Source organism: Hippichthys cyanospilos, chromosome 11, assembly GCF_059441005.1.
Source record: "Hippichthys cyanospilos isolate Australia breed blue-spotted pipefish chromosome 11, RoL_Hcya_1.0, whole genome shotgun sequence".
Taxonomy (NCBI): Eukaryota; Metazoa; Chordata; class Actinopteri; order Syngnathiformes; family Syngnathidae; genus Hippichthys; species Hippichthys cyanospilos.
In genome coordinates this window covers 22,943,539-22,970,855 of record NC_142379.1, presented here as the reverse complement: position 1 = coordinate 22,970,855, position 27,317 = coordinate 22,943,539, and the positions used below count along the sequence as shown (strand labels likewise).

At 40.9% G+C, this 27,317-nt stretch overlaps 1 protein-coding gene, 1 long non-coding RNA gene and 1 pseudogene across 3 annotated transcripts; 2 read left to right on the top strand and 1 right to left on the bottom strand.

Annotated features, from left to right (window-relative positions):
* Positions 1–107: 107 nt before the first annotated feature.
* On the top strand, positions 108–26,491 carry blvrb (biliverdin reductase B). 2 transcript variants are annotated; one of them, XM_088427103.1, is made up of 5 exons: positions 108–296; positions 18,724–18,885; positions 20,277–20,366; positions 22,247–22,378; positions 26,204–26,491. In XM_088427103.1, the coding sequence occupies exons 1-5, from the start codon at positions 254–256 to the stop codon at positions 26,356–26,358; spliced, it is 582 nt and encodes a 193-aa protein (XP_088283229.1). In that variant the 5' UTR covers positions 108–253; the 3' UTR covers positions 26,359–26,491. The 2 variants fall into 2 exon arrangements, with proteins under 2 accessions (XP_088283229.1, XP_088283228.1); XM_088427102.1 differs by lacking the exon at positions 108–296 and adding an exon at positions 17,158–17,346.
* Positions 3,855–5,243, top strand: LOC148416372 (uncharacterized; annotated as a pseudogene).
* On the bottom strand, positions 10,093–12,367 carry LOC148416371 (uncharacterized). Its single transcript, XR_015867178.1, has 4 exons — positions 11,854–12,367; positions 10,559–10,647; positions 10,355–10,457; positions 10,093–10,184 (listed from the first exon to the last, which is right to left on the bottom strand). It is a non-coding gene; the product is annotated as an uncharacterized LOC148416371 (long non-coding RNA).
* Positions 26,492–27,317: the final 826 nt, after the last annotated feature.

Genomic DNA, 27,317 nt, shown 5'->3' with positions numbered 1-27,317 from the left:
ATATGACAGAGAGGGACATTAAAATGAATGGTTAGTGCTAGCTCATGCTTTGTTTTCTGTGACGTCATTTGACAACACATGACACACATTACATGGAGTCAGAAGAGACCTTGAATGAATGAATGGAACAATTTAAGCTGCCACCCAGTTTGAGCCTGGAGGAGAACTTTGCAGAAAATTGGTGGACATGGCTGCAACGTTATGAACTTTTCTGTGTGGCCAGTGGAGTAGCAGAGTGGTCCAATGCTGTGCAATGTGCCACGTTCTTGCACGTTGCGGTAGACGAGGCCATAAAGGTAAAATATTTGTCTTTGAGGATGAGGAGAGGAACAAAATTTATGTTTTGAAAAGGAAATTCAAGAAATACTGTACTGTGAGCCTCGAAAGAATATGCCATACATAAGGCACATGTTCATTACCGTCGGAAACAATAGATGCCTATGTCACCGATCTGAAAACAAAGCTAAATATTGTGAATTTGGTGACCGGCATGACTCGCTGGTACGTGACAGAATTGTTTGTGTGGTACGCGATGATTAAATGAAAGCGAGGCTGCTCAGAGAGGCTGATCTCAAGTTAGATAAAGCATTAGATATGTGCCGTGCCAGACAAATAAGCTCTGTGGCGGACACTAGGACCATGTCTCTCACCCAGTAGGCATGATGCTATGATGCTTTGAACCTGTTGGCTTTGTCTTTGTAGTTTTGGACTTTGTGGTATCAGTTTTGTGATGGCATGCGAAGAGTAAAGATCTCCACTAGCACAGCAACGTGTGGTTTCTTCGCCTCGCCACAGCTCACCCAAATGAAAGCTTTGCATGAGGAAGTACACAAAATACATGCTGCAAAAGCTGTCAAAAAAGGCAAGCTCTCAAAAGAAAGCCCAGCCACCAGTAAAAATAAAATTGACTGTAAACGATGTGGATAATAGCATGAACTAGGAAATTGTCTAGCTTATGGCCAGACCTGCAGGAAATGTGACAAAAAGAATCACTTGTAAATGTGTAATGCATATAGGCAACATGCACATTGTGGAGCAGAAGCAGTACAGCGATGACAGCAATAAAGATGAGATGCATATTGGCGCTATAGAAATGAGAAGTGTTAAAGCAGTTGAAAATTCAAAAGATGACCAGGACAGATGATCTGAAGAACATTTAATAAACAGCAAAAAAGGTCACATTTCGAATTGATATTGCAGCTGATTGTAGTGTCATGTGTCAGCCACAACATTTAAGATGCTTGATGTTGGCGGCAGGCTGCATACGTCTACATGCAAGTTGATGTCATACTCAGGCCACAAGATGGGGCAAAACATCAGTTAGATGTCTGTACAAGGGTGAAGCTCACAGCATAGACTTGGATTGGATTGAATTGGAAAAGAAGATAAACTGCAAAAAGACTATGCGCATCTGTGTCAGGGCTTGGCTGCTTACCAGGTGAGCAGTGGGATTGAAATAGACCCTGATGTAAGACCAGTGATACATGCACCCAGAAGGATCCCAGATGCCCTGAGGGACAGGGTAATTGAACAGCTTAATAAAATGGAGTGTTTGGGTGTAATCACAAAGCAACATGAGCCAACACAGTGGGCGAACAGTGTGGTGAAAGTGGTCACACCCAAGAAGATAAGGGTTGAAGACTGCAATCATAATATATGAAATGTGATGTTATGGCCAGAAAGTAAAGAGAATAAAAGCGCATAAGTGATCATGGTGACAAAAAGAAACGAGAGAACACATTAAGTATTGTAATTAGCACAAATGAAGGCGGATTTGCTCTCTTAGTGAGTTTTAGAATCAGTAAGACCTGGTTTTGTGTTAAGAGTCAGTATCGTTCCCTTACGAAATCTTAGATACTACAATTTCCTCAACAGATACTTAATGTGTGTGGAGTAATAGAGAACCAAGAGAAACAGTGAACTGTTGGGGACAGAAAAACAAGAGAAACAGTGAAATGTCAGAGACAGAGAAACAAGAGAAACCAAAAACATATTAAGTATTGTAATTAGCACAAATGAAGGCGGATTTGCTCTTTTAGTGAGTTTTAGAATGAGTAAGACCTGGTTTTGTGTTAAGAGGCCCTATTGTTCCCTTGCGGAATCTTAGATACCACAATTTCCTCAACAAATACTTAATGTGTGTGGAGTAGTAGAGAAACAAGAAAGAGTAAACTGTCAGGGACAGAGAGATACCAGATACATTACACTGCAAGTAGAGGTGGTTTCGTTCTAATAGGGAATCATAAAAACAGTAATTCCTAACTTTGTAGTGTAAGAGGCGGCATCGTTCTTCAGAAGAATCGTAGATGCCTTAAATTCCTCACATTAAGGTATGGAGTAGTCAAAAAGAATGCGCAAACTGGAGTAGCCACTGGTGTAAAAACAACAAAAAAAAACACATAACCAATTGTTCACTAAAATTACGGAATGACCGGGGAATTTGACAGAGAAAATAAATGTTTTGATTTATGCGTGACTAAGAAAATGAATGTTTTGATTTACGCGTGACAAAGAAAATGAATGGTTTGATTTACGCATAATCCCAGATGATGATCGGAAAATTTCACTTGATAACCAATTAAAAATGCATACAAAGTATGAGTGGAATGCCTTCCTGAGTGTGAGAGAGAAAGTTAAAAAAAAAAAGTTGTATGAATGGGTGAAGGAATGCTGTATGAATGGCTTTCTTCTGACTTTGGCGTCTGCAGCGTCATTAGTCATGTTGATGTAAGAAATGGAAAAGCACTGTATGGTGAAAAAGGAGGAACTTCAGAGTGACGTTAACAAAACAAACAGGTTGTCTGTTGGAGGTAGAAGAGTAAGAGAGTAATTGAAAAAGGTGTCAAGTATGCTGGAAAGGGCTAGCTTGTTGAGCCTGGGAAGCTCAGTGAAGGCTGTGAGAAAGCAAATGTCTCTGTCTGTGTTGGGAGAAGCCAAGCCATCCGTCATACATATTCCGCCACCTTAGTCCACTGCAGTGGAATCGCTGTATTCCGAGTGTAATAAAATGTTGCATAATGCATCCAATTTATCGTGTCCTGTAATGACCATGTTTTGAGGGACTTTGCTGTGTAATTTGGGATGAAACTGCAGACACACGTCCCCAGCTAATGCTAATGACACAAGCGGCTCCCCTGCCATCTTGAGCGAGACATCAAGATGTCAGCTTGACATCTTGATGTCTCGCTCCACTGGCAGCCTCCTTGATGGTAATGCATTAATGGTCGCTGACTTTGATAACATACTGGGTGCTTTGGATTCATTGTTTCCCCTCTCTGAGATTGTATCGTCTGATCTGGTCTTTGCTCCAAAATTTGAAGAGAATGCTGATTTATTCATTGATGTGCTTAGGTTGAGTTCGCTCAGCGAACTGGGCACCACCCTACCGACACTGCACTATATTTTTAAGTTTTTCGTGCTTCTGTGTTAAAGGGGGTACACAAAACTATCACTCAGGCAATGGAGAAAAACCCCGACATCCCTGGCGCTACTCATGATCAATGGCCCACTCATTTGAAATTTTATTTGAGGAAACACGTCAAAGAAAATAACACAAAAATAGAAAAACGTAAAAATGCGGAATCCCAATTGGCCATGTTACAATTACAAAATTTGCAAAAACAAAATGATTCCGAGGTCCAATTTCAAACTCGTCACGCATCTGGTAGTGACGAGTGTCATGTGCATCAATCCGGCGCCGTCATTGCGCAGGGTGCCTAATTTTGTTCTTGCAACCCCACCAATGATCAGCAGCCTTATATTGAATGGCAAGCCACCTGGGGAGACCAATCCTGTTCCAGAGATGCTTCAACTGTGGAAAATTTGGGCTCGTGGGCACAACAGCACCCTCAACAATGGGCCTACAGAAGAAGAGGCAGAGGACAGTATGGGGGGGGGGGGGGGGGGGGTAGCCATCACCAGCAAGCTCCACTTGGCGCCACCCGTAGCCCCACCTCTACAGCCACCACACATTCTGCCGGCGCCACCTGCTAGCCAAGAGGTTTCGACATCTGCCGTTGTTGCCCCCGGCTCTCCTGACATCTAAAGGGCACATGGACATTGAATTTGAAGGATGGAAAGAGGCAGAACAATTTTTTACATTATGGCTGCCATGGATTTGACACCTTCGTGCTTATGACATGGTTCCTGATTGTATGCACTGCACTCTATACTATGACAGGCGCGGTGACGAGGTTTATGCAGATTGGTTTCAAAACATCGACGAAAATGTTTGGCAATTTTTTTCATTGAATGATGAACAATTAAAATGGTACATGATGGCTGACCCATCCAACCCTACTGTGTCGCCATGCCACCCGCATGTTTCTTTGATGGTGGCTCATGCACATTCGGCCAGAGGTCTTGGCCCCTTTGTCAGGGAATGCACGATGGCTACTGATTGGCGACCAACGTTGTCCAATATGTTATTGTATTCTCCATCGCTTGATGCATAAAGGATTCAATCTAGCGCATTTCACCCATTTTCCATTTTGGAGCATTGCCTATTGGACAGGCACCATGGTCGACAAACAGTTGACAGTGCTTTGGCTACACTGGCATTGGCAGACTTGCCTGACTCTTTTTGGTCGACAGATCCCACCGATGTGGGCCTCTGCGACGTGACTCCAGTCTTGTTTCAGATGACACCGGACCCATTTTATGTTCCACAATACCCAATTAAGAAGCAGGGTTTGATTGGTATTTCCGACACTATTGATGGATAAAAGCTGGAGTGTTGTGGAAACTTCCACACTCCCAATACAACACACCTATTTTACTGGTCGAAAAAAGAAACACTGGTAAATATCGCATGATACATGATTTGCGTGGATTTGCGTGCCATCAATGCGGCTGTCGCCACACCCACTTTACCCGTTCCTAATCCCCACAAGGCCCTTTCCCAAATTTCATGTTCCCACACCCAGTTCACTTGCATTGATTTGGCAAATGCTTTTTTCCGCATCCCATTGGATCCCAGCATGCAGAAATATTTTGCCTTCACATGGAATGGCGAGTGTTATTCATATACTCGTCTTCCACAAGGATTTGTGTTGTCGCCTGGGCTTTTCAATGCCTATTTGAAACAACTGTTGGCTCCTTTGCAGCTTCCGGATGGTGTATTGCTGATACAATGTTGATGACATATTGCTTGCCGCTCCTTCTGAAATATTGTGCATTGACGCCACCCACTCACTTTTCGCTCATTTAGGCGCGGTGGGCTTGAAGTGCTTAAAAAGCAAGCTTCAAATTCCCTGGCTTCAAGTTTCATTTTTGGGATGCCTCATTTCACGACAAAGCACGGCCATGTCTCCTTCTCACAAGGACAACATTCTACACGATCCACAGCCTATGAACGTCAAACTTTTTAGGCTTGTGCAATTATTCACGACATCATTTGCCTGATTTCACAGAGTTAACAATCTCAATGTGAGCGCTGGTCAACGAACAGGGGATGAAAAATTTGACCCACCGTCTTCATTGGACAGCAGCAGCACAAGACTCATTTGTTGCTTTAAAACAGCAACTGTCCTCTGCTGCTGCGATGGCTATCCTTAACTATTCTAAAATGTTTATATGGATGCTTCTGAAAAAGCCAGCAACGTTTCTGCTTTTCTTTTTCAGAAGGGGGAAGGAGGTGAGCGAAATGTTTGTTTATGTGCCTCCACCTAACTTGAAAAATACGAGCAAAGATCTCCAGTATGCGCAACATCCGCACTGGCCCGACTGGTACAAAAAACATCACACATAGTTTTGCACTGACCATCTGAACATCACACAGCATGGTCCAATATGTTACAAGCCAAGCATTTACAATGACAGGAGGGCAACAAAGAAAACTTGAGGCAACACTGACACAACCAAACATTTTGTTTACACATGAAGGTACCAATATAATAAAGGTTGTGGCCGAAAAGCTAACCGGCATCCAATCAGCACAAAGAGCCGAAATTGTAGCTGTCAAAACTGCATTAGCCATAGCCCATGGAGTCACGGCAAATATTTTCACTAATTCCGCCTATGCCCATGTGGTAATCCACACTGCGCTTGCAGAGTGGCAAAGGAACGATTTTCTCGCTACCATGTGGACTTCAATATAACTTCAACAAGACATTTTAGCGCTCACGCGCTTACGTTATTTAAGGCTGTAGCTGTTATTAAATGCTTAAATGGGCTTCATGAGCTATATTGTGCGTGCCTGTAGAGTTTTGATCTACTCCCGCCCAACACTCGCCCCAAAGGCACGTTCTTGTCGGTCATAAAGCGAATCCACAGCAAAGGCACACATGCACACACACACACACACACGTATACATTGTCCGGGCAGAGAGAGGGAGAGAGGAGCAGACCTTCGCCAGACCGTTGGAAATATCTTATCTAGATTGTTTTTATGATAATATGGTATTGCAAGAGTAAAGTCTCCTTTGTAATAATCTTTAATCATGTACAGATTAGACTTTCATACAACGTTCGGGCTGGTGCTAATATGACCGTAGCTGCGCGAGACTTCAAAGAAAAAGGGGAACAGTTATGTTATAAATTCCTCGTTGCCGCTGGGTTGATGTACATGAGAGTGCAATGCATCCGTGCGTGTGTAAGCAGGGGGAGGTCCTTTGTGTGGTCTGGTTGGAGCGGGCATTTCACGGGACAGCTACAACATTGAGCAAGGGGCTTGTTTACATTGTATTGGCGGGCGACAATGGCGCGAGCATTCATGGTAATACGGTTCGGTTTATTGTTTTGGAGTTGCCAGTTTCAGTTGTGAAGGTTTTTTTCAAAAAATATTTTTAATTTTCCTGTTATCAAAAAACATTTACAGTTGGCAGGTAACCGACTTAATTCTTAAGAGCTGAACAAGACAAAAAATTGTAGTGAATCCCCCACCAAAATGATTAACAGAAAAAACAGCTGGTTTTAAGGAATGTAAATAAAAACAAACACCCAAACAAAACAACAACAAAAGACCCTCAAAATAAACCCACCTAACCCGTCACCGCATGAATGTAACATTCACACCATTTGCCACATTCACCAAGATGCAACCACGTCGTAGCCCATTCTATTCAGAGAGCTGGATATAACTGCATGAAACGGCCCCATGTGGACTCAAATGCCTTAAGATCCCGTTTCAGGGAAAACCGAATTATTTTTCTTGTTTTAGGCAAGACATGACATCCTGCAGCCACTGTGAATGCACAGGGGGGCTGGGATCCCTCCACTTGAGAAGAATGGCTCTGCGTGCTAGGAGTAAAGTGAAGACCGGAGAATATTTCGTCCTCGCGCTCACTTGTACAGGATCTTCCAAAATGCCAGAGAGCCAATACAGGGTTTGGTTCCAACCTAATATTAAATACCTGGGACAGTGTGTTAAAAATTGACATCCAGTATACCCGTAGGTGTGAACAAGACCAAAATATATGGCCTAGGGTGGCCCCCCTGTGTTTGCATCGATTAGTGGGCTAAGTTCAGGATACATTGAGAACAACCTGCCCCTACAAATGTGCGCTCTGTGTGCAACTTTGAATTGAAATAACCGATGCTGCATACAAACGGAAGACGTATGAACGAGCTTGAGAGCAGAGGACCAGGAGTCATCAGATATACTGCAGCAAGACGCAAATCCTCCTCCCAGGCCCATTTGAATTTATCAGCCCATTTGAATTCATCAGCCGAGCTTTCAGATCTAATATGACTTTATACAACTTCGAAATAAGTCTTTGAATGGTTTAAAAGATAGTATATTGTCGACGGTGTTTACTTGTAAGCGATTTTGGGCAGTAGATACTGTAGCTGTGTGGTAAGAAAGTGTTGTATCTGTAGATGGCGAAAAAAGTCTGAGTTATGAAGGTTGAACTTGTCTTTCAGCTGTGCAAACAATGACACAGTGCCATCCACCAACAAATCCTTAAAGGGCTTAAGTCCTTCTCTGTGCCAATTCTGAAAGCCTGCATTCATAAAATGGCTAAAATAATTGTTCAAAATGGGGCTCCAGATTGAGAAACAATTCAGGCCGAACTGTTTCCTAAATTGAACCCAAAACTGAAGTGTGTGTTTGACCACGGGATTATCAAATATTGTAAGGGGAGGCCGAGTTCACACGCCCTGCCAAGAAAATTGATAAGGGTGACCACTGTAACATTTGCTGCTTTACCTGGTTTAGCAAAACAGTGACATTTTTTTTTTTTTTTTACAAATCCCTGTGCTTTTTTGTAACTGTAACCCAGTTATAGAAAAATTTGTGATATTAAAATTATCTTAAAATATCTTAAAATTCAAATTGGAGAAGTACATATGTCGTGCCTTGTCATGAATCAGGAACAGCACATTTATGTTAAAGTTTAACTTATAGCCCGAGATTGCTCCAAACTTGTTTAGCAATGTCAAGGCATTTGGAATGGAAATGTCTGGATTGGACACATAAAGCAGGAGATCGTCTGAGTAAAGGGAGACCTTATGCTCCATACCTCCTCTCTGAATTCCAGATACTCCAGTACAGGTACGAAGTGCTACAGTGAGAGGTTCTATGGCAAGGTCAAAAAGCATTGGACTTAAGGGGCACCCTTGCCGAGTACCATGGTACAAAGTAAATGGCTTGGACTGTTGGGAGCTAGAACGAATCATGGCAGTTGGTTGAGAGCGGTCACTCGACACGGTCGATCGAATGCTCTCTCATCCATCGAGACTATGCGTTCAGGTTGTTCTTCATGAGCCGAATACAGAATATTACAAAGGCGTGTAATGTTAAAATAGGATTGCCTGTTTTTAACAAAACCAGTCTGATCTTTGGCTACAATTATCTGCAGGATGCTCTCCAGTCTGCGAGCCAATATTTTTGCAAGCACCTTAGTGAGAAGCGAAATGAGTCAGTACGAGGTGCAGCTTGTGACATCCCTCCCTTTCTTTGCTATCAGTATAATGCACGCCTCCAAAAAGGACTGGGGTAGGTGGCCTCTCTTATAAGATTCCGAAAATACTGAGCACAGCAGTGGAGAGAGGATCTTTGAGAATTTTTTGAAGAATTCTGACGGAAACCCGTCAACGCCAGGGCTCTTGTGTGACTGCATTGAATTTATAGCCTTAGCAATTTCTGCCTCGAAGTTGGGCTGCTCGAGTAGATTTGACAAAGTCGGGGAGAGTAGGGGAATGTTTAGGTTGTTAACTCTGTCAGGCGACCTCTGTCTCTGCCAGGCCGAAAACGTGGAGATTAGAGCGCCTACTTCTATCCTCTAGCTCATTAACTTTAGCCTTAAGTTTCTTGTTATCTTCTCGGAAAGAGGAAAAGGCATCTTCCAACTCAACGCGTTGGCTGGTGTCATCCGACGACAGCTCCAAGGAAGAAATACGCTGATCGTGATCGTCTAACATCAGTTTGTGCTGGTCAAATTTTGTTTCCAATCGGGCCAGCGAGGCCCTGAAGTCAGCAGCCAAGGATTCACAGTGTTTCTCTAGTAGCGCGGAGATAGAAGCCATGGATAAGCTAACGCCAGCACCGCTAGCCTCTTCTTTCTTTGCTGTTTTTGGCTTTTAGGCAGCATCGCAAAAGAGGTTTTGGTCTCAGCTTGACACAACCAAAATTGGAAATATTACAAAAACGAGTAGGCAGCCAGAATAAGTTTGTGGGGGCACAACAAACAAGGTAGTTTTGATTCTTGGCTGGAGCCAGCTCACTGCACGTCTACTCCATTACGCCCTCTCTGATCGGCAATCCAGTTGTGAAGTTTTAAGGAAAATAAAAGCCATGTTGTTGAGCCATATGAGTCCACCCGCTCTTTGATCTGAGCTGCTTTGTGGATGAGGTGCGCAGCCTACACAGTCTCTCTCTCTCTCTCTCTCTCTCTCTCTCTCTCTCTCTCTCTCTCTCTCTCTCTCTCTCTCTCTCTCTCCCCAACAAGTTCACTACTGTACAGTGTATAAGGTTTAATAATGTAACATTTAAGTAAATATGTGTACAGCAGTAATACTTAAATAATTACTTAAATAATATGCATGGCATGAAAACTTTTATTTTATACAATTTTCAGCTATCGCGGCCGGCTTCGGAATGTATCTACCGCAATAAACGAGGGCTCAATGTATAATATAATGTGATGTAATATTACATTTAGCCTCTCAATTTGTAGTCCTGAAATCTTGGGACTGACTGCAACTTGTTTTTGGTTGGCTTCTGATTCCTTGTCTGGATTTATCTATCAAATGAAAAAACAAAAAAAACTTCACTGAGTGTGGATTGCACTGAAATGTAATTTTTAAATACATTTGCAAAAAGGTTACACCAAAGTGCTTGCTGACAGAGCTTGCTGAACTAATCATTTCAGCAGTCGTGCAGTGATTATGTAAATGAGTAGTGGTGTCTTACCTCTCTGGCAGATCTCCCAAGTTGACGATTGGGCTGCAGGGTAAAATCGGTTCATGTTCTCCGTAGACTTTATCTCATGTCCAACCAGAGTTTCAACAAAGGGCTGCCCAACCAATGTTTGACGACAACAACAATAAGATAGTGTGAAGAATCTTTCACAAAAGCCACCCATAAAATTTTGCATGTATCTACTATCTACTTCACCTCCTTATAATTGCGTCATTTGGGTAGGCCGGGGGTAGTCTGCTCCCATCTTAAAGAGCCGCTACTCGCATGTATTCTATGTTTCCCTCCTGTAACACACTCAATTCAAATGATCAGGATCGTTATCAGCAAAGGTGAGCAACTTGCATTTTTTTTGGTGGTCCGACATTCGTCAGAGACCCGCCCCCTTTCTGTCATCATCCGTCATTTTTTTCAAGCCAGACAAAATTTTAATCGTCGGTCCATCTGTGTATTTTTGTCCAACCTTCCGCCTCCACTAGAGGGCAACATTTGTTTCGTTTTCTGGTCTGTCATTCATCTGGTCTACTTCTGCACTCATGACACACTGAGCTCAAAATCATTCTTTTGTCTGTTTTTGTACTTATACTTAAAATTAACACCATGTATGTAGCTTTTATGCAGACTATAATACATGGTCATTTTTATTAGCCCGCATCTGAGTGAATGCAGGTGGGACAAAGGTGCAATTAGCAATCTTGTCCACTGGGTGGCATTATCATGCGTCACATGATACTCAAATGGTGGATGTTAGTTTTCGTTTATAATTGCTAAGACGGTTTTCAAAACCCTTCATTCAAATTTGTCTAAATGTCATCTGTCATATACTGTACAAGTAAAACAAGATATTACTGAGGTTGAAATTCCGAATACAAAAAAAAAAAAAAACTCTTTAATTAGGGAATCAAAAAACTTCTATGTTGCATTTCCTGGCCAAGAGACAATCAGAGAAAGACTGCATATTTGCTCTGCACACACTGGTTACTTGAAAGAGTGACCGCCTTCAGTGGAAAGGCATCCCATGCTCTTATCAAAAAGCAATTTCTTTATGCAAAACATATTTAAAAAGCAAAATAACACAAAGAATCTCCTAACACTTAATTCTCAACATTACTTTTAACTTTTGGTCGGCATGATTGTGCACAATATGAGTTTTGGTTTATAAAAACCAGGACTAAGAAAGGGAGCAACTACAAATACATTTCTGGTAATGTCAGCTGTGTTATAGCTGCAAGTGACAAGTAGTGAATTAAGCCAACCCAGTTTACTCACTTAACTGAACATTTTTCTCCACAGTTTGATGGTGCTGTAAAGTGACTATTGCCACATTAACTGCAGGCAGATTGCAATTTCTAGAATAAAGTTGCAGCAATAAAGACAAGCAATTCAGTTGATTTATATATTTCAGTGAGCAAAAAGGCTTGGCGGACTGAAGGACATATGACGGATGTCTGACGAACTGACGGACAATCCGTCATTGCTGATGAAATGCCCACCTCTGGCTGCTGCAGAGCTTGCTGATGAGCAAATCATTTGAATCAGTTGTGATGTAGGAGAAAGAGACATCGAAAACTTGCAGGTATGCAGCTCTCTAGGGTTGCTTACTTCTGAGCTAGGCTAAACGGCAAAATCTCGCTTACAAATCAACTTCTTTGTCCATAGCCTTGGATGTGGCCTTCGATGCTGTTGATTGACTGGGTGAAATGATGCCTTCACGTAATTACAGTATGTGTTTCTATTTGATGTTTTATTTTTGATTTTAGTAACCCAGATTTCAACGTCTGTTACAAATGACTCACTGTGTAGTGGCAAGCTAATGTTTGTGCCAATCTGGCTAAATACTATATGCATGCAGGATGATGATGCCGCCGGTCATGTTTTTTTTTTTCATCATACTATCGTTCCAATTCATAGCATAGAATGCCGAATGGCTAAATTAACAGGGCGATTCCACTGAAATCGCTCTCCTCCGTTGCGGCATACTGCAGCATGACGCACCCATGTTAACCCTTGGGGGCTCGTGAAAAACATAATTGTTTTGCCTCCTTGACCCACACTTTAGCTTGATATGCCGCTAGCGTCCTGCCTCGAACGATATCAGAAATGTTGTGTGAAAGTAGCATGAGCATATGTGCGATAATTTACAGTCGTAACTCAAGCAGACAAACCAGGACGTGAACATGAGAATGTGATTGGCTAAGGCAGAGAGTGTAAATCAATTCGAGAGCAGCCTCCCACTGCTGGTTGGAATTGCCTTGTGTGAACCGACTTCCCTACAAAAAACGTTGCGTCCGGAAGATGCACACAGATTTGAAAGTAGCAAAAATTATGCATCGCGATGCTTGGACAAAAAATGTCCCTGCTTTTGAGGCATCATAACAAAGGCACCAGTGAATACTTTTTTTACTTTCAACCACTCAAAATATTCAGTGGCATCAGACCTATCTATACATATCCAGATTTAATCTCAATGGCAGACATCCAAGAAAGAGTGTCAAAGATGAAGAGCTGGACAGTTGACAGCCAACGAGCCATACGTACTGGCTGAAAAAGTTAACTGCACTCCATGAGCGCCTAGCAGCACAGATGAACCAGCTGCTCAGGGATGGGACTCACCCATAGTGGCTAACCCAAGGCAGGGCAGTCCTAATCATGAAGGACCCCGAGAAGGGACCCCTCTCATCCAACTACTGGCCAATCAACTGTCTCTGCACAACATGGAAGGTTCTGTCAGCCATCATTGGGGCAAAAATTAGGCATGCGGCTCAATACATAAGCGAGGTACAGAAAGGAATTGGCAGTAATACCAGGGGAGCCAAAGCACCATCTACTGGTTTATAGAGCAGTCACCCAAGACTGTAAAAAGCAGTGGCAGTCCATGCATTTCGCACTTAGGCCTTCAGTGATTGGACCTCTCATGCGCACACCTACACATTACAGGGCTATGCAGGATATTCTTCAGAGCGTTTAAACATCAATAAAAGTCCACAAAGGGCAGGCAAACTTTAACAAGCTTGTACGCTAAATTGCAAATGGCAATTTAATACAAGTGTCACATCTGGGCACAGTGAGTTGGGAGGAGGAAGGAAGGGGACCCAAAAAATGCAGGAAAATTAAGACGTATGTGGCTCAAAAAAAAAAAAAAAAAAAAAGAATTTTTAACAAGGAAATGTAGCAGGACCAGACTGGTGGACAAAAACAAACAAACGAGAATGCAGACATTACAGGCAGACACGAGTGGAACAGAAACATGAGTAAAACCCCACAAAAAAAAGCCAACCAAACATCACAATTGAATATAAATGACGTCAAATGACAAAAACATATGAACTCACCCACCCAAAACGGCTGTCCCGAAGTTATTTCAGTACAAAATCCATTCTTCTTTTTTTCCACAGAAAGACTTTCATGACTTACTTGTAAAGTTTGTCTTCGCATTTCATTTCCAATAATAAATCCTCTTGTATTGACATGGACACCAACGCGGAAAGTCGCGTTGGTCCAATTCCTGTTTTGCTCTTCTTCAGCCCATGTGGGTTAACAAAAAAAAAAAAAAAAAAAAGGCGCCTGCAGGTCTGGCTTCGATGTACGGCAAAGTTAGCTATTTGAGCAACATGTTTTTTTCCTTATTTAACTGCTTCCACTGTTAAACATGGTGGATCAATGTAGCACCGCCTTCCTGCAGTGAGCATTCACTTACATCATGTTCTACGTGAGGTTTTTATGGGTCGATTGACTATTGCAGCTGTCTAAATAAATCATGGGCCCGTACACAATATGTCATTGCACACTGCACAGAAGCTTTCGACTGTTCAATGCCTAGTGCCTCCGGGTTCAGGCAGACATGAAGTCTGCCATCAAGACTGCCTGGCGACACACGTTAGCTGAATTCTAATTGGCCAAAAACTCTACACTGAAACTGAAGCACTTAGTTTCAGTGGTAACATATGGCTGTAATACGACATGAAAAGAACAGAATATGGAGAATAATTTTATATATAAAATATATCAATCAATCAATCAAATTTTATTTGTATAGCTGTAGTATAGCTATAGTTATTTGTGCTGGCCCTGATGCCCCACCACTGGTAAAAAGAGACAGACCAACCTGTGCACTGCCTGGATTGACTACAAGAAAGCCTACGACTCAATGCAGCACACATGGATACTGAAATGTTTGGAACTGTATAAGATCAACAGAAACCTAAGGACCTTCATCCAGGACTCAGAGGAAACATGGACGATAACTCTAGAGGCCAATTCAAAGCTCATTGCCCAAGTTAGCATCAAGTTTGGCATATACCAAAGCGATGCGCTTTCCCCACTGCTGTTCTGCATAGGCCTGAATCCCCTCAGTCAATCAATCAATCAATCAAATTTTATTTGTATAGCCCTAAATCAAAGAAGTCTCAAAGGGCTTCACAGATGAAAAGAGGTCATGTGAAGACTTCTTTCGAAAAAATAAGTCATACAGAGACATCTCTTCGGTGTAAGGTACACAACAGCATCCCCTGTCAAAGCTCCCAGAAGGGATCTTTACGAAGAGCAGGTTCAGGTACCCTTTCCGTAGTGGGGTAACAATCAGCCACCTGTTCTCCATGGATGAAGCTGTATGCCAGGAATGAGCGAGAAATAGAGTAATTGAGCCACACCACTAGGATCTACACCGATTACATAAGTGATGTCATTCTGATTGAACAAGTGTGGCAGGATGGTCTCAAAGAGAGGCAAGATGATCCAGATTGAGGGGATTGATCTACCAGAAGGCAACATAGGAGATATCCAATACAGCTACAAGTATCTTGGCATCACACAGGCCACAGGCAGGTCACAAGGAAGTCAACCACAGGAAAATACCTCCAGACAGTAAGGCAGGTCCTGAAAAGCCTGTTGAATGGTAAGACCAAGGTCCAAGCCATCAACATGTACGTACTACCAGTCATCAGATACCCAGCAGGCATCATAAACTGGCCAAAGGAGGAGATAGAAGCCACAGATATCAAGACTAGAAAGCTCCTCACCATGCATGGCAGGGTCCACCCCAAGTCCAGCACCCTGAGACTATACACTAAGCGGAAAGAGGGAGGCAGAAAATTAGAGTGTCAAGGCCACGGTCCAGGATGAAACATTGAAAATACAAGATGGCCCTGAAGGATGAACTGCTAAGTGAGTGTCTCAGGAAGCAAAACCCTGAGGAGGGTGCAGAGGAGGAGGAACAGACAACCTGGAGGAACAAAGCTATCGCCGTCAGATAGAGGAAAGTGGCTAATATCAAGAAAGCCTACCAGTGGCTGGAAAATGCAGGACTCACAGACAGCACAAAGGCACTAATTGTGGCAGCACAACAACAGGCCATAAGCACAAGAGCCATGGAGGCAAGGATCTACCAGAGCGGACCAGACCCAGGATACAGACTCAGAGTACATGAAGAGAGACAACCAAGTGGCTGGGAACATCTAGGAACATCTGCAACCGGTATGGAATAGAAGTACCTAAATCCCGATGGGCCATACCACAGAAGGTGGCTGAAAAAAACAGGGCCAAGGTGTTGTGGGACTTCAGCTTCCAGATTGGCAAACAGGTCCTGGCTAACCAACCAGACATAGTTTTTGCCATGGTGAGATATTTTTTTATATTTCAAATGTAATTTGCACGCAAGAGTACAATTACTTCTGTTCGACTGTTACAAAAACAATGTGTTAAAAAGTGAAGTGAAGAAAAGTGAAGTTAAGTAAATATTCAATTTTAATATTTAATGTCAATTCAATTTTGATATGTATGTTTGAAATGAACCAAAACACATGCTTAAGAGAGCTGAAATTGAAGCTAGCCTAGCCTAGGCTACCCTTACTAGGAAATATGGGCATTACAAGTGCCACTCAAAGGTAAATAAATGCTTTCTATATTTTTTATTTGTGATGTTTTCTGATTGTATACATGTATATTATATATACGAAGCACTTATTATACTATTGTGGTACCAATTTTTAAAATGTATGTACAATTTTGATGTTTTTACCTGAGGTTCTAAACACATTAGCTATTTAGCACAGGTTTGGATTGCCAGTCATGCGGTGAATTCGCCGTACGAGCCCAACCGCGGAACGGATTAATGTTGGAACACGGAGACCCACTGTACCACAATGGATGGCCTGATGGAATACCTGGTCATGTTCAAACGGTGCCACAATATTTTCTATGTTACATTTAAGGAGGAAACTGAAGTCTGAGGTTTTTATCCATGGGATTTTGAGAGAGAGAGTGAGAGAGTTAAAACACAGTTTGCTCTCCCTCCAATGAGTTGTCTCCTTCTCGTGCGCTATCAAAGTTTTGTTTTTTCCAAACCGATCCCTCCTTTTTGAGTGCAAATTTGTGACATTTGTCGCTTGTTTGTTACGTGCGAGTGGGATTGATTGCACCCTGGCCATTCAACCTGAAGTTGCATGACAAAAGGTCAGATTTGGACACATGTCTTCACATTGGTCACATTTGAAAAAAAAAAAAAAATGCTGCTAAAACTACCATTAAAAGAAGATTAAAAGATGCAGGTCAAAGCGGCAAAAAAAAAAAAAAAAAAATCGTAATTGGTCAGATTTGGACACATATGTCTTCACATTGGTCATGTTTGAAAAAAAGAAAAATCTATGCTGCTAAAACTACCATTAAAAGAAGATTAAAAGATGCAGGTCAAAGCGGCAAAAAAAAAAAAAAAATCGTAATTGAGTGACTTCAGCAGCTTAAGTGCGAATGTTCAACCCATTCAAGTGTCCCTTTAAAAGAACTTGAGGGGAGGAACCTACTGATAGGACAAAGCTGCAATAGAATGCTGAAGATAATTGCCTTTCTGACGGTTGTCAGTGTTAATGTGAATTTTTGACTGCCAGGACGCTTGCTTTCTTTCATGATAATGTCGGACAACGTTCAGAACGTGGTCATTTTTGGGGCAACGGGAATGACCGGTCAAGCCACCCTGCCTGTCGCTGCTGCAGGTGAGTGATGCCTCCATCAGGTAACTACCAAGACAAAAAACAAAAAAAAAAAACATGTTCAATAAATAAATAACAACGATATTAACATTATTACTTTTATTATTATTATTATTATTATTATTATTATTATTATTATTATTATTATTATTATTATTATTATTATCAAGAAGTTATAGGTAGCCAAGAGTAGGACTTGCTGTGTTATTCTCACCTCACATTTTATAGATTATTTATAACAGCCAGGCATTTTATTTCACTTCATTACTATAATTCCTATAATCATCATCATCGTTCTTGACTGATTTTTATTAAGATATAAAAACATCACAAGTTAAGAACAAAATAGGAAGAAAGAAAGAAAGTATCATCAATGGATATTACATTTGAGTGCAGTTTACATGGCCCAAGTAATGGATGATTCAGGAGGTGGTTATTCATATTTCAGTTAAAAAAAAAAAAAAACATGACCAGCTCCTTCAATATATGTATAAATAAATTTATGAATGAGCATGACTTATGAAGTTTTATACTATATTTTTAAACCTCTTTTTACACAGCAAGTGATTCACATTTTTTCAATTTTGTATCAGGTATTCTGTAAATGACCACCTTTAGCAGAAACACACTTTTGCTGTATGTTTTTTTTTTACTTTTTATTTGTTTAAAGTCACTTATGTTTTTTAAACAATAACAGCAACCCTTTCTGATTTCAATCAGCTTTTGAATATTGCTATAAAGTTGGTTATTGTACGCATTACTTGTGCAATTTTAGATTTTGCTAAGCTGTAAAATTTGCTTCTTTGATAAATAATTCGTTGATTGATGCATGACAGACCGAGTGTTTGTTTCATATGTATTCATATGCAAATATTAAAACACGGATGCACTACATAAAGAGTAAGATATTTCTTAATGTGCTGCATACATTTCCTGTGTGCTGAGAAGGTGAGGCCAGTGCGCAGTTAGTGCCATGGCCTAAAACCTGTTGAGTCATGATAACCAGAGATGCTTATTATCTTGTTTGTACAGAGGGTTTAGTGTCACTCTGAACATTTGCACCAGTTTGGGTGTGTATGTGTGTGCAAGTGAGCGTGATAAGTTGTCAGGTGCATCTGCAGGTTGTCGAATCATCAAGAGAGAGAGGCTTGGTCAAAAAGGGAAGATTCTAGTCCAGAGAGATGGATACGTTCCAAGTGAAGGTGTTCGTACAAAGTTCAGTCAAAACAATAATTCACAATAGTACGTCCTGGGGCATTTGACGTTGAAGCTTCCCCTGTCCTGATGTATTATCGTGCAGCCCTTTTATGGCAATACAGCCAATGATACAAGAACATATTACAGTGGCTACCTTTTGCTCCTCTGTTCTCCATCTTGCAGAATATAATGTGACCGTGCTGGTACGAGACCCCGCCAAGCTGCCGGTGGACCACAAGGCATCCAGAGTGGTGGTAGGCAATGTGCTCAACAAGGATGATGTGAAGAAAGCCATGGAGGGCCAAGATGCCGTTATCATCATCCTGGGAACCAGGAACGATCTCAGTGAGAATAAACCACACAAATACACAAGACAGTGAATACCCACTAGCCAATTGCAAACAGTCACTTGAACAACAAAAAAAAAAAAACACGCACACAACCCATGACCCTCCTGCCCCCCTCCCCCCACACACACACACAAAACAGTCTTATTCACATATGCAAAACTCTTTCAGCAATAATTATTACATAATACACACAAACACATGTAATGCTTCTCACACACACCACCAACACAATGCTCAAGAATCCTCTTAATCTCACCAAAGAACCTCTCATATCTAAAAACCTCTCTCATGAGCCTCTCACACACCCAAACACTCACAAGCAAAAATTCACACATACAAAAAATCCTTCCATTGACACAAAGAGATTCACAATGGGTGAGGCTCATCATCTGAGCTGACCAGACATACAGCATTGTATTATAAACAATCAGTCTTGAATTTCTTTTTAAATTTACCCTTCAGAAGTTAGCACATAACTAATATGACGTCTTGACTGTGAGTTTTTTAACATCTCCTGTCGTTTATATCATTACATAGGTGCCACCCAGTGTCGAGAATGAACAGCACCATTTTATTCTGTTCAATTCTTTCAAGTTCACTGCACTCCTTACAAAGATTTTGATTGGGGCATTTTTAATTGTATTTATTTGTTTATTTATTTTTAATTCAACTTATGTGTGTCCATACAAAACTATTTTATTATTTTATTTATGTGCTTCATGAACAAGTGGTTAAAAGATAGAAGAACATTTCCATTAATTTAATGCAATTTAAGGAAAAATGCAATCTTGCAAAACATAGGAGGCTAAAAAGGATGATTTTACTTTCCCTTTATTTGTTTGTATCAACTTTTAAACAAAATAGTTTATTTGCAAGGAATTTGGACCTGACCAGCACACATAGCAAAAATCTACATATATTTGACATGAACTGTTTTAAAGATACAGCATAATTTTACCTGTCGGCCCGTGCCAGGATAGTTTCCCCTGTGCTAAAATGAGTTTGACTTTCCTGCTCTAGGAAAACGAATGTCAGGAAAAACAAAATAAAAATCATTTCATCTGTTTCACTGTATTTTTTTTTGTCTGAGTGAGATTTTTTTTTGGAGGGGGGTGTCAAAAACAAAATCTCAAAATGGAAAGCAGAAGCCATCTCAAATTTCAAATACTAATTGGCAGTGCCTTGCAATGAGTCTTGAAGTCAATTCTTTGAAAAAGTGTGAGAAAAGTTAGACTGAATTATTTTTGAGTGAATTCTTCTTCTTCCAATGATCCTCACATCACATATTGGTCAGGTGTATTAATCTATTTTTGGCATACACGTATACGAGACTTAGAATAAAGTGAAAACAGAAAACTAAACATGGAATGTTGGCTATTCTGTTAGGCCCGACCACTGTCATGTCTGAAGGAACCAAAAACATTGTGGAAACCATGAAGGCACGCGGCATTCGCAAAGTGGTAGGCTGCATGTCAGGTATGACATTTTACATTTTCATAATACAGTATGTGAACTTCCATGATCCCTCCAAACTACACCCCTCACATTACATTTTGTTTGGTAACTGTCATCAGCCTCCAGAGTTCCGCAGACAGGAAAGGCCCAATAGGTCTCTTTCATCAGCTTGACGGCATCCCTTACCCCTGGTGTCCACCAGCAGGTTCGAAGATTGCTGTCCCGTCAGACACCAACCACCCTATGGCCACAACTCCGATCAAACTTTTTAACAATGGAGGTGTGGAACATGGGCCACTCGGACTCAATGTCCCCTGCCTCTTGGAGAGGGAAAAATTCTGCCGAAGGTGGGGGTTGAAACTCCTTCTAACAGCTAGGGGACTCTGCCAAACGTTCCCAGCAGACCCTCAAGATGTGTTTGGGACCACCACTTCAAACTGGTGTCCCCCCTCGACCATTGGAGACAACACTCCATCATTTGACAGCTCTGCCCCTTTTTTCACCCAAGGGTCCAAAAAAGGGCACTAACAACAGTCAGAACCTGTCAGGTGGATCGAAGCTGCCCTCTCATCCACCGGGGTGAACCCCAATGTACTGGTGCCAAGTCAAGGGGCAATGAGTCAAGAGGACTGGTACCAAAGACCAAGCTATGTATAAATTTGGTCGTAGTTTCTCAGCCTCGCACACCAGCTCAGGCTCCTTCCCTGCCATTGAGGTGACACGCCATGTCTCTAAAGATAGCTTCTGTAGCCAGGGATCAGACCACCAAGGTTGGCACCGTTGGCTATTAATCGGCACACTTAGCACCCAACTTTGGCCCCTCCCACCAGTGGTGAGCTCATGGGAGGGGGGTAATAGCATTGCCTCTTCGGGCTGGATCATTGTGAATTTCTTAATTGCGTAGACATTGGGGACAATGCCTCTGGATTGGCAGACTGTGGTGGTAGTTCCCCCTTTTAAGAAGAAACAAGAGCATGTGTTCCAACTGTAGGCAAATTGACCTCCTCTGCTTTCTTGCTAAGGTCTATTCAGGGGTGCTGGAGAGGAGGGTCTATCGGGAAGTCAAACCACTAATTCAAGAAGAGCAGTGTAGTTTTTGCCCCAGCTGTGGAACACTGAACCAGCTCTGCACCCTTTGCAGGATCATCAAAAGTGAATGGGATTTCGCCGAACCAGTCCACATGTGTTTTGTTGACCTAAAGAAGTCGCTGGGCCATGTCCTTTGGGGAGTTCTGTGGTGGGTACTTCAGGATTATGGGTTTTTGAACCCGGATATAGGCCATTCACTCCCTGTCGCAGCAATGTCAGAGTTGGTTCGCACAGAAGATCAACTTTCTTCTGTGACATGGACTCTTTACCAATCTGTTGTGGTCAAGAAGGAATTGGCTAAAGGCGACGCTCTCGATTTCGCGCTTAGTCTGTTTTTACACTCACCTATGGTTACAAGCTGTGCTTCATGACCGAAATAATAAAACCACAGATACAAATGGCCAAAATGAGCTTCCTTTGACGGTTTCTGGGCTCTCCCTAGAGATAAGGCGAAAAGCTCAGTCATAAGGGAGGGACTTAGGAGTAAAACCGTTCCTCCGCCACATTGCAAACATGTTGCCAGCTGAGGTGGCTTTGACATCTGGTTAGGATGACTTCTGGACACCTCCTTGCATGGTGTTCCGGGCATGTTCCACCAGAAGGAAGCCCTGGGGATGACTCAAGAAACGTTGAAGAGACCATGTCTTGCTGCTATCTTTTGAACACATGGGAATCTCCCAGTAGGAGCTGGACAAAGTGGCTAGGAATAGTGAAGCTTTGGCTTCCCTGCTGAAGTTGCTGCCCCTCCATATGTATGTAAACTCCCCAAAATTTTCCAAATAATCTGTGTTCTTTTTACTCCCATCGCTTAGCCTTTCTGCTCTGGGACCGCTCCAAAGTGCCGCCACGCCTGCTGGCCATCACAGAGGACCACGACAGGATGTATGACATTCTCAAGTCGTCTGGCCTGGACTACGTGGCCGTCATGCCACCTCACATTGGCAGTGAGTGTGGCCTAACCAATAACCAAAATTCAAACCCTTGACAGATACTTCATTTGGTACACCCTTTTATACCTATCCCATACACTTAAATTCATTCAATTGCAGTTATTTTTAAAACAAATGTAAGAGTGCAAACATTCAATTCCATGTACTCATTTATATTAAAAAAAAAGAGTCAGGTGTTTGCTGAAAGGGTCTTTAATTGGCTGTTGGTAAATTAAGTAATAAGTAATCGATAATCAATTGTATAGGTCTTTTTTTTTTTAATCTGTCGCCAAATACTGAATGTCTAAACTCTCATAAATATTAAAAAATGTATCCATCAAAACTTAAAAAAATCAATCATAATTTAAAAGACACATTAAATTTAATGACGTCCAAATAACGAATCACAGTTTAATAAAAGAAGAACATAATTTTATTTTGTTCCCATTAATTGAATATGAATAAAATAAAATAACACAAACATGTTAAAAATGAAACAAAAATTAAAGAAAAGTCTTGCACTTACCAAAACAAAAGGCAATCACAATCGATCAGTGTTTTCAATATATTGCGATGTTTTTGGACCTCTTCATGCTCTCTTTCTCTTTGCACTCAGATGTACAATACTGTATATCCAGTCAGGTGTCCCAAGACGTTTTTAAAAGCATTGTACTGCGTGTGTCCAGCCGTGCTTTGGTGTCTTGTTGCTGCCTTGGATTAACAATTGAAGTTTGTAAATCCAGTGTTGCTCCAAACACCAAATCGATCCTTTGCAAACAAAAGGCACTCCCTGCAGAACTATTTGCCAGGGTTAGCTCACGCCCCTGGTTGCCCAGTGAGAAAAATTTCCAAGTCCGGACAGGTTAGCTAATAGCTACGCTATACCTCTAACTCAATCAGCCAAAGCCAACACTGCTTAGCTAGATTGTTGAGCATTGCACCGCCTTCCTGCAGTGTGCATCCACTCATGTCACGTTCAATGTGAGGCCTCTAGATGGCGATCTTATGACTCGAAAAGCTATTACAGCTGTCTATTAAGTATACGGGTGCTCACATATCCATCTGCCCACAACTGTTGAAGCGAATGCCCTTGTGCCTCCAGGAGCAGGCATATTATATACAGCCTGGCAACACTCGTATATATATATATATATATATATATATATATATATATATATATATATATATATATATATATATATATATATATATATATATATATATATATATATATATATATATATATATATATATATATATATATATATACACACACACAGTGGGCCCCTGTGGTTGGGCTCATAAGTTAAATTCACCATATGGCGGGCAATCCAAACCGATGTTCAATAGGTAATACGTTTAGAAACTCAGGTAAAAACATCAAAATTGTACATACATATTAAAAATTGGTGCCAAAATAGTATAATAAGTGCTACGTATATATAATATACATGTATACAATCAGAAAACATAATAAATGAAAAATATAGAAAGGATTAATTTACCTTTGAGTGGCGCCTAAGCCCATATTCCCTAGTAAGGGTAGCCTAGGGTAGGCTAGCTTCGTATTTATTTATTATCTCCAGCTTCGTTTATTTATACAGTGATCCCTCCTACTTCGCGGTTTCCAATATCGCGGTCTCAGTACTTTGCGGGTTTTTTCAGGAAAAATTAAAAACATTTCAAAATAAAAAATAATTTAAAAAATGTGCAAAAATGGAAAAAAATTGAAAAAAGCAAAAAACTACATTATACAGTACTGTATTAATCAAATAACTAAGTAATATTAGTTGATAACTATGTTAAGAATTCTTCAAGCGTTAGAGATCGCGACGTTTGTTATTTTATTTTGAAATGCATCCTTTTAATTTGTCGGGTCACATTGCATTTCCCTTTCATGTTTTACGATCTCTTGTTTTACAAATGACAATGTAAGCTCATATTTATAGTTTATTGTCATTTATGTTGATAACGCACGCTACTGCCTACGTTTAGTAAGCGATGAGTGTTTATTCTGTTTATATGTTCGTTTGTGTAGAGGTTGCACTTTATAGGTAGTAGTTGTTGTTAGCTGTTGCTAACCCGCTAATGTCGGCCAAAAAGTACAGTAAATTCATAGATCAAATTTCGGCAAGTGTTTATATGTTAGTTTACTGACTTTAACATTGTTGTTGATTTATTATTCAATAGATACACCATACATGAGCCAAAATAAATGTGAAGTTCATTGTGATGACTTGCGTACTCTTTCACCGGAGTCTTGGTGCAGATAACCAGTCCTGAGAACAAATTCTCAACAAATGAACTAATATTAGTTATTTAATGAATATTCAATAATGTTAATAATGTTAATCAGGATAATATAATATTAAATAATAAGAGAAAGGAAATAAAATACTCAAAAAATTCCAAAAAGAAAAAAAAGGATTGTTTATGGTTACTGTGGCTATATTGGGGCGTACATAGAAATCCAGGAACTTCGCGGGGGGTTGACACCCCCCCATTAAAAGAGAAGTTGGGAGGATCACTGTAAATCATCTTCTTACTTCTTTCTTTAACATCACTAGCAATTTGGGACCCATGGCTAACCCATTCAAGTTTGAATTAAGCACTCCAAATACAGTTTAGTACTTTTTGTGACCACTCACAATAGAACAAAGCTTTACCATTCAGCTATTTTGAAACGAATGAGGCCGACTAACAGCAGACCTGCATCTCCGTCATGTGACGGCAACAGAAAATAAGTGCAATTACCGAAAATGCCTGCAGATGGAGACAAAACAACACAAATACAGCCAACTCCCTAGGGTCATGACAGTTGTTTTTGTTACAAAGCGGGGAAAATACCTTAAAGAGGGGATGAAAAAACTCAGTATTCTACATCGCAACATGAAAAAAAAAGTAAGCCAGGGACTCTGTAACCTGGGGGTCCACTGTAAATACTGGACCTCCATGTTACAACATCCCTGATTTACGTTTTCATGTTACAACCTGGAATACTGAGTTTTTTTAATCTGTTCTTTATGACATTTTCCTGGATTTGCTGTTATGACCCTATAGGAGGTTGGCTGTATTTGTGTTGTTTTGCCTCTATCTGCTGGCATTTTTAGGTAGTTGCACTCTATTGCCGTCTAACTTCTTCCCTAAAATGTGTGGCTACAATGCTGGTCTGCTATTGGTTGGTGTCTCCTCACGGAGATGGTGGTATGCTATTGGTCGGCCTCACTTGTTTCAAAAAGGCAGAACGGTAAAACTTTGTTCAATTGTGAGTGGTTACAAAACCACCATTTGTAGTGCATTTTGCTGCTTAATTCAAAGTTGAAAGGGTTAGCCATGGGTCCCAAGATTGCTAGTGATGTTAAAGAGAAAAGTAAGAAGATGATTTATATGGAAACGATACTGGAGATAACCCTTGGGAATATGGCCATGACAAGCTCATCACTCACTCAAAGGTAAATAAATCCTTTCTATATTTTTCATTTATGATGTTTTCTGATTGTATACATGTATAATATATTTTCATTACACTTACTATACTATTTTGTTATCAATTTTTAATATGTATGTACAATTTTGATGTTTTTACCTGCAGTTCTTAACGCATTAGCTATTTAACATAGGTTTGGATTGCCCGTCATGTGATGAATTGGCCGCGGAACGAATTAATGTCGTAACACGGGGGCCCACTGTATATACGTCTGTGTATGTGTATGTGTGTGTGTGTGTGTGTGTGTGTGTGTGTGTGTGTGTGTGTGTGAGAAGCAATCAATGCATCAGAAAGTTAACTCTTTGACCTTGTAACATGTCTCCCCCCACCCCCTTTTTTGATGTGACGCACAGATGATCTTCCTATGACAGGGTTGTACTCTGTAATGGAGAACGCATTGAGGGGCCGAGCCATTTCCAAGCATGACCTGGGACACTTCATGGTCAAGTGTCTATCGACCAAGGAGTGGGACGGCAAGTCGGTGGGTGTGTGGGGGAAATATGAATAGTTCAAATTTAGGGTATCGGCCTCTTTTGCAGACATTTATGCTAAATGTGCTAAATTTGAAGTGCTGAACATCTTCAAAAAATGTCCTCTTTTGTGCTTTGCAAATAAATCCAATTGAACATTTCTAGGTGAAATATTAGCATCCTTATTGATATGATAGTAAACTTTAAAACAACAACCAACCTTCATATCAGCAACTAAAATGTTGATGTAGAAAATAAATAAAGATGGAATAGAAATTGTGTTTAAAAAATGTTTTAAACATTTTGGAGGGATGCACGGGGAAGGTATCTGCACGCCAAACAGACAAATTGACTGACTACGGCCAAGGGATGGAAACGGGAAGGGATAATGGCACAGTTACTGTATAAGGTTTCATCACTAAACATTTGAGTAAATATGTGCACTGCAGTAATCTTTTTCTCAAATATGTGAAGTATAAATACGTTTCACATTTTAAATATTCTGGTACTCACGTACACATGCATGAAAATTTGGGGAGGGTAGCGAAGGGGGTCCTACGTGGAAAATGAGTTAACACTGTAATAATGTAAGTTGTTCTGATCAAATTTTCAAACACAAGTTCAGCAATGTGATAGGTACTTTTAAAGACTCTCTTATTTACCTTTGTGGTCGTGGCTCATTGTTTCTCAGTGTGTTCACGCAGGTGAAGAAAATGGTCCACCTTCTTTTTTGGTTTGTTTTGTTTGGAGCCTACCTCTCCAAACCTGTTATGTTTGGAGATGCTGTTTATGTTTATTTGGGACATACAACTTTTCACCACACTCAACGGTAAAGTTCTCAATGACTGTCAGACACAGAACCTTTAGACAATTCAGTTGCAGCCTCAGGTGGCAGTGATTCTCAACATCCGCGCCCTTAATTTTAGGGTCAATTCTAGTATTTTCTGTGTTACCATCTGTCATAGTTATCAATAATAAGAGACTAGAGAAAAGCCAA

Coding starts and splice junctions, on each gene's coding strand:
- blvrb (XM_088427102.1), top strand. CDS start 17,259: ATGATAATGTCGGACAACGTTCAGAACGTGGTCATTTTTGGGGCAACG. Junction 20,367..22,246: donor AGTGGTAGGCTGCATGTCAG/GTATGACATTTT, acceptor CCCATCGCTTAG/CCTTTCTGCTCTGGGACCGC. Junction 22,379..26,203: donor CATGCCACCTCACATTGGCA/GTGAGTGTGGCC, acceptor TGTGACGCACAG/ATGATCTTCCTATGACAGGG.